General features: G+C 36.4%; 1 protein-coding gene across 1 annotated transcript in view; it reads right to left on the bottom strand.

Annotated features, from left to right (window-relative positions):
- Positions 1-303: 303 nt before the first annotated feature.
- cdh16 (cadherin 16, KSP-cadherin) overlaps positions 304-13,172 on the bottom strand; it is a 36,415-nt gene continuing 23,546 nt past the window's right edge. The window contains exons 13-18 of the mRNA XM_051901306.1: positions 12,091-12,332; positions 10,791-10,921; positions 6,767-7,006; positions 1,728-1,844; positions 762-878; positions 304-654 (exon numbers count right to left, since the gene is read on the bottom strand). Of these exons, the coding sequence (XP_051757266.1) occupies positions 554-654; positions 762-878; positions 1,728-1,844; positions 6,767-7,006; positions 10,791-10,921; positions 12,091-12,332 (948 nt within the window). The 3' untranslated portion in view covers positions 304-553. The remainder of the gene's footprint in view (positions 655-761; positions 879-1,727; positions 1,845-6,766; positions 7,007-10,790; positions 10,922-12,090; positions 12,333-13,172) is intronic.

Raw genomic sequence — 13,172 nt, forward strand, 5'->3', positions numbered from 1 at the left:
AGGATGGTTGTTATCCCAAGGGATGGGATTATTATTCTCCATCTCTAAAACTGTTTGGCCTGAAGATGGCCTGAAAAAAACATGAATGAGGTTAAGCTCTCTCTTGCTTTCTCAATGTTATTCTATCTTCTTCTCTGTTCATGTGAGTATCCAAACAAAGCTTGTTTATTTCAGTTGAACAAAATCAATCTGCTCAGGGGGGAAAAAAATCCAAATGTTTTAATCACCACTACCGTGTTTATGATAGCAAGACATTCTAACTGGATTACATTAAAATAACAGAAAAATATAACCTTTTAACTACAAAGCATAAAAACAAATAAATAACAGAAATATCTCATGTAGACTGATGTTTTGAATGCTTCACAATGGTACTAATATATATATAGTCTAATATTTTACTTTTTGCTAAAACCAAAAAAAAACCTAAAACAAAGGTACTGTATCAAAAGTAAGCAAATTGGACTTTAAAACATAGAAATCCCTCAATGAGCTGATATTAGTTTCAAGACTGTAGGGACCAAATGACAGAATGGTCTCAAAAGCTCAGTAGTTACAGAGAGACTTTAAGTGGCACTCGTTCCTGGCAGCCTTTGTTTGGTGGTGTTGAATTCTGGTAGGACAGCCTCACAAATATAACAATAAGTATAACACCTGTAAACAAGAACATAAAATGTGATTGCATGAACCACAAATTGTGTTATCCTCTTCCGTTTCCAATCATTTCAAGATGTTTTGAATGAGCTATGTACGTGTCTCACCTATAACTCCCAGAGTACCAAGCAAGATGCCCACTGTTGACTGAATAGTGGGCATGCCCTGAAGCTGTTTTGGTGCAGTTCTACAGTTCCCCCTCACATTGCATGGGCAAACGGTCACTGTGAGAGAGACAATGAACACTGAGTTCTTTTTAAATGCATTAAAAGGGCAATGGTTGCACACAGAGAAATAGGACATATTTATGGAGCACTGGGTGAGGGTGATTGCATTGGTGAGGTCTTGTGGGAAACTAGAATGAGAGTCAGACAAGATGAGAGCATGAGAGAGAGAGAGAGAGAGAGAGGTGCCATGCACCTGTGGCCATGCCATGCATCACTGGAGACTGTGTGAACAGGATGTTTCAGGAGAGAATCTGTTAAACCAATGGATGTGAATGCATGACAACGCAGACACAAAAAGCCACAACATAGACCTTATTCACAGCAGTGCCATCTTTGATTTTTTAACTGGAACAAAAGCGAGGCTGTGAGGGATAGACATACATCTCAGTGGATTGTACTATTATTGAATGTGTTTTTGGATTGTTCTGCTTACGAAACGCTGCAAAAATATATTTCCAAGAAATTTCAGCAGACAAAATACTCCAGACAACATGAGCTGTGGAAAATTATAAGTGATATAGGAGCTTTCTACAACTTTATTACAGATACAAATTACATTAGAGCTAAATTGTTACACAAAAATCCTCTGACTGAACATTCATTAAGCTTATTTATATCTTTTAATAACACAAATGACGTGACATTGCTTGTTTATCATTGACGTGGCTGAAATGCGTTTTTATGTGTCGATGAAACATTGTGAGAGATCTAAAATTAAACATGCTATTTGTGATCTCCAATGAATACAGTCTCTAGTGAGCCCATTTAACAGCTAATGAATGCAACGCATTAATGTAAACATGCTCTCTTCAATCGTTTAGTTTAATGTTAGTCCATGTGTGTTACCTGGCAGATTGATGAATGTGCTTCTGGGAGGAGAGCTGCTGTCTGAGATGGTAAAAGGTACGATATAAACCTCTGGAGGCAGGTACGGGACATTTAAAGACAGGTTGGTGTGAGTGTCTGTGGAGACAATGAAATTCCAGCTTACATTCAGCTATGAAAGATTAACGTGACACTTTATTTCAATAGTCCACTTCAGACATTCTGCAGTACCAGCTATAAGTAACTTTGCGACCACATGTCAACTACCAGTCATCAGAGTATTAGTAGACTGTCTGCTTAATATCTGCTAACACTTAATTTTGATGCTCCCCCAACAGACATTATACTGACTATAAGTAACTTTGCAAGAAGCCGACTTATCAATTTATTCTACTAACCTGATCCTAAAAGTCTACTAATACTCTAATGAGAGTAAGTTGACATGTAGTTGCAAAGTTACTTGTCTAAAGTGGACTATCAAAATAAAGTGTAACCAAGATTAGTCATAAAGAACAATGTTATTGCTCTTACCACTATTTTGGCTTGACAACATAAACATATTAGCATTAGCAATGTGCTAAAACATGTTGGCAACATGCTAAAAATGCTAACAACATCCTAAAATATGCTAGGAACATGCTCGCAACATGCTAAACATATTAACTACATTCTAAAATATACCAACGGTGTGATAAAACATTCTAGTAATTTATAAAACATGCTAGCAACGTGTTAAATCATGTTATCTAGCTAGCTAGCTAGCTGTATAAGCAGCTTTATAAGCATCATTTAAACTTTCAGATAAGGCTTTGTCAATCCAGCATCAAAGTTTGTCCTGACAAACTTAATTTCTCTAGTTATTAAAATAAGTTATATTTACTCTTGATATTAACAAAAAAATTAATTAGGTGACCCAACATTAAGTCAAGTGGTTGAGTAATGCTGCTGAGTAAATGTTATGGAAAAACTCCTGACTGGACCTAATCAGGATTTGGCCGTGTGACGCAGAAACAAGAACTCAGTCCAGTAAACAAGGGGGTGTTATCAGTCTCTGCTTACTCTTATCAATGGTCCAAGATGCCCCACTAGTGCCCTTTGACACCAGAGTCCTTTAATGTGCTAGTCAACAGGGTCACCAGTAAACTAATACAGGATTATCTCTCTTGTCAGAGGTGACCAATATGTTGCCCATGGCCTCCATGTCAAAAGCATACTGTTGGAACAACCTAAAGAAATGTATAGTTAATTCTACACAATAGACAGTTCAACACAACTATCTCTCGGGCCTATTCATAGTTTACAGTCACATGACTGGCACACAGACCTGGATGGCAAAACATCCATTGAACTGCAACACAGGCCTGTCAATTTCAACTCTGTTTTAAGCCATGAATATTCAGATCCCTCTCAAAAGATGAAAAACAAAGATATATGACCAAACTTCATATTTTATACACTTGAAAATGGTTAATATGGCTTAATGTACTAAGAAGACAGTGATTTTTTTAAAAGATCAAATTCAGTGTAGCTACACCTTATTGATGATGCGTACTATATAAAGATGAGCCCAGAATATTATTGCAATGTACTAAATTGTACGTTAATGCTTTTTGATAGGAAAATGCTTTAAACTTTGTACATTGCATTTGTATTCATATTTTGGGTTCATCTGCTTGCCTGTAAATACAGTAGGCTATATATAGTTGTAGGCTATGTTTTTGGTCCTTCAATATCACTGAGTGCATTAAGCCACATTATGCATTTTCTTTATAATGGTTTTCTATGAGAGAATGATTCACATGCAATTTAGCCTTTGCGTTCATATTCTGAGTATTCCTGTATATAATATGCATTATGAACAGGGTGTATACTGAATTGTGAATGGTCTTTTAATATCACAGTCTTAGTACTTAGTACAAACCTGGTTAAAAAAAAAATAAAAAAAAAAAATAGGACCTTCCAAATGTCAACTAGTGAAAACTATGACTATATCTTCAAACTTAAATGCTTTCAAATACATTTCAGTCAAGCCAACATTCAAAGTTTGACTAATGACAAACTTGCTGTTCTATTTAAAATGTACAATTGAATTTATGGATTTCTTTGAGTTCTAATTCATTTGAATTATACTTCCTTTTTTACTTCCTTTTTTGAATTATACTTCCTAATTCTTAGGGTAATTCTGAGTCCTGAGTCCTGGAATTGGAATTTAAAAGATATTTTCAATTCTGAATGGTGCACAACAAGGTTATATATCTCCATTAGCCAATAAAAATTATGTATTTGTGTATCATGAGTGGATATGCAGCACAACTGGGACCTAACGTTACAGATGCCATACTACGTCATCCTCGACATGCTCATTAATCATTCTCGTCACACTTTCATTATAGAGCAGGTAAAGATGTATGAGTGAAAAGCAAGGAGAGAGAGAGAGAGAGAGAGAGAGAGAGAGAGAGGTGAGTGGAGAATAAGGAAATCTGTTGGATGTCAAAAGATCAATTAGATGAAAAGTCAATGGAAGTACACATTTACCTTCTTAACCAACTGACCCTAGCTGCGAGATCATATAAAGGCAACATAATTACAATGAAAAAAAAAAAAAAAAAAAACCCTGAGAAATACTGAGACATGGACCAAGTAGAAAAAAATAGAGCGTGTGTGCAAAAGAAAAAAAAAAAAAAAACGACATCTATTTGATTCTGGTTCATGACTCAGACGCTGCAACTAAGTCAACCTGCTCACCGTCATCAGCTTGGCACATTAATGACACCTAAAGCTATCAGGAAGAGAGCCATTACGCTTATTACATCCAAGACAGATTCATCTGAAGACACTAGACTTGGAGGGCAATTTCCTTCTTCGTCAGTACGCTCTTTTCCCCAGACCTGCACTGTGTGTGATTCAGCAGGTAGTAAGCATTATACCCAATTCAGTTGACGTCTCAATCTGACTGCATGGACTCTACAGACACAGAACAGCAGTTTTTTTTTTTTTTCTTCATTTTAAATCTCTAATTTTATCCACATTGACGTCATTGTTAGAGGAGGTCAATGTAACCAAGCATGTCAATGCTATTGTGAATATAGAACGTTTTAGAACATTAAAGGGATCATGAACTGCATTTTTTTTAAAATTATTTTATAATGTTTCCTGAGGTGCACTTATAATGTTAGTAGGATTTTTACATCAAAAATGGTCATAATTTAAAAATAAAAGGCCATTTTCTACCCTGATTTTAGCCGTCTGATTTGAACACTCTGTTGGAAGGGGCGTGTCTGCTTGATTTAAGTTTATCAGTGACTGAGTTCTTGACTCTCTTGCCAAAACTTCCATTATAATCAATGACACTGTCTACACTCTTATTTACATTGTGTTTGAACTGTTAGTTATGACGAAAGCATTCGTGAGAGTTCAGAAATTGAGTTTTATTGACGAGATCACTGCATTCATGCATTCGACTGCATTCAACTCTCACGATCCACATCTTTGCATATGAAATAAGTATTACATGTGGAACTTTCTAGAAATCTTTTACTTTGTTTTTACTATTACAGCTGTTGAGATTAACTAATTGTGAAAAGTGCTGATTATAGCATTATATTTAGATCTACTCCTGTGGCATGAAAGCGCTGCAGCGATGAGCATTGTAGCCAATCACAGTCATGTCTATTGAGCACATGAATGCAGTGATCTCGTCAATAAAACTCGATTTCTGAACTCTCACGAATGCTTTCATCATAACTAACAGTTCAAACACAATGTAAATAAGAGTGTAGACAGTGTCATTGATTATAATGGTAGTTTTGGCAAGAGAGTCCAGAACTCAGTCACTGATAAACTTGCACTGTGTGATTGACAGCTCCAGCGATTATAAAGGGAGGGTTCTTTAATCGCTTTCTGTATATAATTTAATCACAATTTAAAAAAAGATTATTTTCATGTTACTAAGAGAAACAATATGAAGTTGATTATTTAGTCACTGGCTTGATTTACTGATGCATAAACAGCAATAAACGATTTTGAGACAAAGTCAGACGTCTGACTGTACATGAATCATTACATATCAGAAATCACTGATCAAAGATCAGGCATTAGAATTCAAATGGTTACTTACATGTTGTGGCATTACTGTCGGGTCCATATGTTACAGTGCATACAGTACAGTCTGTTTGCAAACCCTGTGCCGAAATATGACTGCTTTATCAAATAATCCACAATGAAATGTACCGATCTCTACTGAGACATAGTTGAAAATAAACGACCACTTTCCTAGCATTAAAATCCTTTGGAAGCTAATGTTATTTTGGTAACACTTTATTTTAGGGTCTTTTAACTAGTTGCTTATTGACATGCATATTACTAGAATATTGGCTGTTTATTAGTAATTATTAAGCACATATTAAAGCCTTATTCTGCATAACCTTATTCTACATTCTTAATCCTCCCCAATACCTAAACTTAACAACTACCTTACTAACTATTAATAAGCAGTAAATTAGGAGTTTATTGAGGGAAAAGTTGTAGTTAATAGTGAATATGTGTTCCCTATACTAAAGTGTTACCGTTATTTTTAGTCCAGTGATCCTGTATCACTCTTCTCTCCTCGTCTCACTTACTCGCCAGTGGGTGGGGCCAAATATGCGATGATGTAGAAGTAGGCATTGATCTGATCTGCAGAGGCGGTCTTTCTTTTTTGTCATAATGTGACAAAATTCCAAACAAGTCATTTCTGAGCTTGGATTCAATAAAAAATACTTTTAGACTAATGAGGAAGTCTTTAGTTATAAAACTTACAGTAAGTTTTTATAGTACAATGACCTCTTACATGTCAAAAGATCAAGGAAAATTAGATTTCTCAATTCATGACCCCTTTAAGGGAACTAAAAGTGAGTGAATCTCATCTGACACGTATTTTTGTAATGACTGACAGACAAATAGATATTCAGAGACGGGTCACGTAGTTCTTGGGTGACAGGGATGATTTGTCACTTCACATTCAACCTAGGTATTACTCAATAGATCGAGTGGCTGGAAGTGGGTGAGAGGAATAGACAAACCATTGATGGGAGTGAGCTTCCAGTTGCGACGAACAGTGGTGTCACTGCGGAGGGAGAAGTTGAGCCTTCCTCCATGCTGGGGCCCATCGCTGTCTCGAGAGGCTAGAACCAGAGCCTGATCCTCCCAGCGAGGTGTGCACAGGTACTTCCAGGAGTAATCACCCACCAGAACTGGGCTGTTGTCATTTACATCCAGAATGTGTACTGTCACTAGCGTGGAGGCAGACAAGGAGGAATTACCTGAAGGACAGAATAGGTGACAAAATATGAATAATTTTAATCTCGAACTATGTTTAGTGTGTATTTAGTCTGTTTATTTTAGTATGTTACTGTGTCAAAAACTCTTAAAGGGATAGTTCACCCAAAAATGAAGAAGATATTTTCAACAATGTTGTAACCAAACATTGGATCAAGCCATGCATTATTAATCTACTATGTATAAAGAGAGATGCTACTCCAGTCAGTGTTTAGTGGATTTAAGCTGTTGGTATGATAAAGCTGCTGTTTCTTCACTGCAGTACACATTTAAAAAACAGAAGTTTTAAAGCTGGCATTAACCTGATGCTAAATATTGGTGCCTTAAAATAGCTAACTCTAAACCCTTGCTTCATTTAGCATATGCAAAACCATGAATATTCAAATTAGCCTCGCCTCCACTCAGTCACACCAGTTCAGAGATCCACTTGGTCAACTTTACTGTAGTAAACGCTGCACAATGGCAAGTGGAAATACTGGTTTAATTCAGCCATATATCTTTTAAATCGAGTTTTTGCATTTTAAGCCTACTTTGTAAACAGATTTTAATATTCAGCATCTTTATATAATTATGAGAAAATTATGCATTATTTTTTGAATAAATAATTGTAAATAATTACTTTCATTGTTTTTTTGAAACATTCATACATATTCATTTCTGAAAAGCATGTGTTGTAATTTCCTTCCTACAGCTTTGAAACCCTTTCTGTCCATTTTTATACAACTCTTTGTGCAGCCTGGGCAGACTTCCGGTGGCGCGCGCTCAAGATGGCTGCACAACACTAGGCTCCTGACTAAAACCTCCTAATTGAAGGAATTTTTCACATTGAGGAAAGATAACGTCATTGTTTTACAACTTGACAAGTCTAATTCAAGAATGGCAACTAGTAAAAAATCCATGTCTCTCCAAAAATCGGCTGTGGGCTGCAAACGCCTCAAAACTCTCAAGTTCTCTGAAAGAAGAAATGGATTCCCGGAGTAAAGGTATGGCGTCAATCACAACGAAAGTGGACGATCTCCAAGGCAGTTTACACACCCATAAGGGTCAGAAATACTTGTTTGAATCTCCGGAGGACCCTGAAAAATATCTCGAGGGTCTTGATGCTGCAACAGTACCTACTGCTGGAAGATCTTTAAACTTCCCGCTTCAGGAGGAAATGGAGGAGGCCGACTAAAGAGACTTGTAATGTCTTTGCAGATAAATCTGTGCAATACATGGATACATGGATACTCTTTTTCCAATAAAGAAATGTTATGGGCGTCCATCAAAGAGTTTTTAAGGAACAATGCTATCTCCTTTTCCGCTAGACTTAAAAAGAACTATCTTGAACAACTATCAGTATTACAGAGAAGATGTGGGGAATTCGAAAGGGAATTAGGTCATTAATTTTCCAATGACACTCAACAAAAATTAAATGTTGAAAGGGCTGCTCTTAATGATCTACTTCGAAGAAGAGCAGAATATTTAATTCACATTACAAAACATAAATATTACATAGATGGAAGGAGACCAAGCCGACTCCTTGCGCTTACCTTGAAAAAACATGAGCGACATTTTAACATCCAGGCAATCAAAAGTTCAAAAAATGGTCTCACCTTACATCCTACAGATATCAATAAAACATTCATGTTATTTTTTGAAAAATTATATACCTCAGAAAGGCAACACAGTAATGACCAGTTAAATAAGTTTTTTGATCAGTTGAACTTAAACATACTTTCAAAAGGAGGAAGCTGACAGCCTTGACTCTGAAATTACTTTAGAAGAACTACATAATGCAGTGTTATGTTCAAATAAAGGAAAGTCCCCGGGAATCAATGACCTTCCAATAGATTTATACCTGGTGCTGTGGGATCTACTTGGTCACATTTGGTTACACACTATAAATTAAACCATTTTCAAAGGCCATTTTTACAAAGACCTCAATACAGCTCTAATTACGGTTCTACCTAAACCTGGCAAAGATCATTCGGACTGTTCTAATTACAGGCCCATCTCCTTGATTAATGACGATGTTAAGATTTATGCTAAAGTTATTACCAAACGTCTACAGTCAGTGATACTTAAATTACTTGCCCCAGATCAATCAGGATTTATTACGGGACATTCGGCTTCAGGTAACGTTCGCCGAGTGTTACATATCATTGCCGAATTCAGGAAATTAGAAACACCCAGTGGCCTCCAATTTATTGATGCCAAAAAAGCATTTGATCCGCTAGAATGGAGCTATTTATGGTATACGTTGAAAAAGTTCAATTTCAGTGACCAGTTCATTAGAATGATACAAACTCTATAAACTAATCCCATGGCCAGGACTCATCTCGGACACTTTTAATATTTGCAGAGGCACGAGGCAGGGGTGCCTGCTTTCCCCCCTCATGTTTGACTTATCAATAGAACCTCTGGCACAGTTCGTTAGACAGTGTAAACTTATTACCCCGATTCAATTAGGCTCATCAATCCATTCTATCTCTTTATATGCAGATGATACTTTATTATTTTTATCTGATCTACAACACTCACTTCCTATTGCCCTCCAAATCATAGATGAATTTGGCACACTATCTGGTTTTGAAATGAATCATTCTAAAACTATTTTGATGCCTCTCAACTCGAATGGTTTTAATTTCTCTATTCCAAATAATATTCAGATATCGACACAAGTCAAATATTTAGGGATTGAGCAGAGACCCACTTTACCCCTCATTTCAAAAGTTAATTACATGTCAATTTATGGCAAAGTTGAGTCTGATATTCAAAGATGGATGTGTCTGCCTTCATCGCCATCTGCCCGAATATCAACAATAAAAATGAATTTTCTGCCCTTCATTAATTTTATTAGCTCTATGCTTCCTCTCCCCCTACCAGTAAATTATTGGAAAAAGCTAGATTCTTTACTGATAAAATATATTTGCCCTAATTTTAAATGGTATCATTGAGCATGTTTACATGCACACCAGTAAGCTGATAACTAACAAATATCATTTTATGGGGGTAATAGTGGTCTAATAAGTTTTTCTTTATAGTATTGCAAAATGTTTTGGTATGCTTTAAAAAAAAAAAAATTGAGTACAATACAGTAAATTCCTTGAAAGTCAGAAGCTCTCATATACCGAGGTATGTGTATTATTTTTGCCTTTAATTTATAGTTAATCTTAATTTCTCTCTCCTTTTATGACAACACAGGACCAGGAGTTGTGAGTCATATCTCTTGTTCTCGTCGCATCTCATCTCTCTCCTTTCTTTCTCCTCCGTAAACATTTGTGACTGAGCATTCTGGTCTGGACTGATTTCTCATCTGAGAGCATTGATGGGGAAAAAGGTAATTAGAGGGTGAACTGTGTGACCTTCACACCTTCACAGTCTTTGATCTGCTCCCTCCGTTCAGGTGCGAATGTGGAATTCTGTACCACACACACATGCTGCAACATCTCAACTGGTGACTCATTCACTGCTACTTACAGTGTCTGAGATTTCTCTCACAGCATGTGGATGTGGTCCAGAATTTACTATGAGATTTGATACTGAAAAGAGCCTGTCACAGCGTTTTGAAATGTCAAGTGTCTCGGCAGCACTGATGATTTTGAAAAAGAGAAAGCTGAGGGATGTTGATTTTCCCAGATGTCTTGCATTGATAGCCTCTTTTTCTTGCACTTGCTCTGTATAATAACTTCAGTTTGATGGACATGTTTATTCAAACAAACAACATGAATTGACAGCCCTCCACAGTGAATGCACAGCATGAGGAGGGAGAAAAATATCTCTTACGCCCATCTTCAGCCACCACCTCCATGGTGTAGGTGCTGTTCTCCTCTCTGTCTAAAGCCTGGACTGTCTTGAGCTCTCCTGAGTACTTTCCAATGGAGAAATATTTCTTAGTGTCTCCTCTCAGCGAATACCTGAGGAAAGAATAGTCAGAGTTTGAATGTCATATCATTCTCTTTACTAATCTAACAATTATAACATTATGGAATATAATACAAAAAATAAGACATGGTAAGACATGCAGGGTTTTGTGAATTTAGCCAATGTCATGTGATTACACGGGATGCGGATCAGTATAAATTCCTTAACTACAAAAACAAACAAACAAACAAACAAAAAAACTTTTCTCTGCACTTTAGATTTTGAAAATGTGGTATTTGTGGTAACTGAGATTTCTGTACATAATTATATACACTGCCCTCCAAAAGTTTGGAAACGCCCTAGAAAAGTGGGGTTTTGGACAAAATTGTAATGAATCCTTTTTAATTTGTGATAATTTTGTACTGATAAGGGACAACACAAACTACGAAAACATATTTTATTACATAAACAGTTTATACATAGAAAAAACTTCGATTCATCAAAATATCCACCATTAGCAACTATCTGACCTAAACTGGGTTCTAATTGGTTCATTGTATTCTAAACTTAATTGGCAATCAATTGTTGAAGCTATTAAGGTGTGCTGACCCAAAAATCTTTTACAAACCTGGGCCAAGTTTAAACCAGTAACCAGACATCACAGCTGGCAAAGGGGCATGTCTGACTTTGACATGCATATATTGCCATTATTATGCAATCAAAATGAAAATTATTATTGCTGGTCTTCAATGATAATGTCAAGTTACTTTAATGTATTTGCACCAAAAAATGATAAGGATTTATGCTGATATTGTCCAAAACCACACTTAGCCAGGGGTGTTTCCAAACTTTTGAAGGGCAGTGTTGGTTGGTAATTGGTTTATAATTCTGTGAAACGTGTATCCAAACAAAAATACTGTAAATAATGAAAAATGAAAAAAAAAGGAAAAAAAAGGAAATAAGAATATCAGCCCTCTATTGCAATTTTCCCAAATAAAATCACATTTTTACTATGAATACATTAACACTGTTTATGAATTAATATTATCCTTTGTCCCTAATAATCTGCAAAAGCAAGTGGAAATATTTAGATTAAGCATTGGATTTATGAGTGAGACAGCTGGAAATTGTTTTAAGGCATGAATCGATGTATAGATACCATTTGAATTATGACTGGTGGTTATATTTACTACTTATTTAAATTAGTGAAATGTCACTTTACCTGATTGGATGAGAGTCAGGGTCATAACCTCTGATTGTGGCAATAACACGTCCTGGCTCTTCCCCTTCTCTGACAGTGACTTCATAGTGGCTTTGAGATAAAACGGGACCTTCGTTGATGTCATCAATAAAAATGGTGACAGTGGCTGTGGATGCTGGTCCGTATCTGCCTCGCACCAGAGCAACTGGGTTCTGAGCGCTCAGTACCAGTATGTACTCATTCTCCCTCTCAAAGTCCAGCACCTACACACAAGTGACCAATGAACGCACTGTTAGTACATCACATATTTATTTATTTGCCATGCTTGAAGGATGGTTTCAAGAGAAAATAATGCCACTCTGTAATTATGAAAATAAAAAAAAGAACAAAAAGCAGTGCTCTGATTTTCACAAGCAGCTCCCTTAATCTCTACTAGCGCACCGTAGACCAGGACAAAATCACAAAATCAGAGAGCGTCTCACTAGTCATCACAATTTGTCAAACTGCATTTCTGAAGGTAAAATGTGTTCAAATCAGGTTCTGAGTGACCCATTGTATGCTGTGATGTCATTCATCAGACTGAAGGACCTTCAGTCTGATGAAGGACATCACAGCATACATTGGGAAGGTCAGACATTTTTCTGGATGCGCACAACATGCTGATGTCACTGACTGTATGTCATACACTGGGCTGTCTTCCAGGAAAACATAGCTGTAATACAAAAGGCAACAGAGTGCAAATAAACGTCGATTTGGAAGTGGGTGGTAATGACATGTCATTACTGATGTCAAAACACTGTTTTTTTTGTTTTTTGTCTTTTTATCCCTACCAGTAATTTTGATCTTTTCCATTTTCATTTCTCATCTAACTTAATTCTCAGCCCTTCCACTTCAGTGTGTGTTTGTTGAAAAATCAACAACAAAAATAATCCTTACTATAATTGAGAACAAATGTTGATGTCAGCGATGATGCAAATGTTAAATCTGTTCAATGTTACCAGAAAGAAGAGCGAGAAAGACAGACAGAGAGAAAAAGACTAATGCTACTGACTGGAAGTGAACAGCACTGCTGTTTTCCTCACTAGTAATATTAAATCCAAATT

The sequence above is a fragment of the Ctenopharyngodon idella genome, chromosome 7 (genome assembly GCF_019924925.1).
Source record: "Ctenopharyngodon idella isolate HZGC_01 chromosome 7, HZGC01, whole genome shotgun sequence".
Classification (NCBI taxonomy): Eukaryota; Metazoa; Chordata; class Actinopteri; order Cypriniformes; family Xenocyprididae; genus Ctenopharyngodon; species Ctenopharyngodon idella.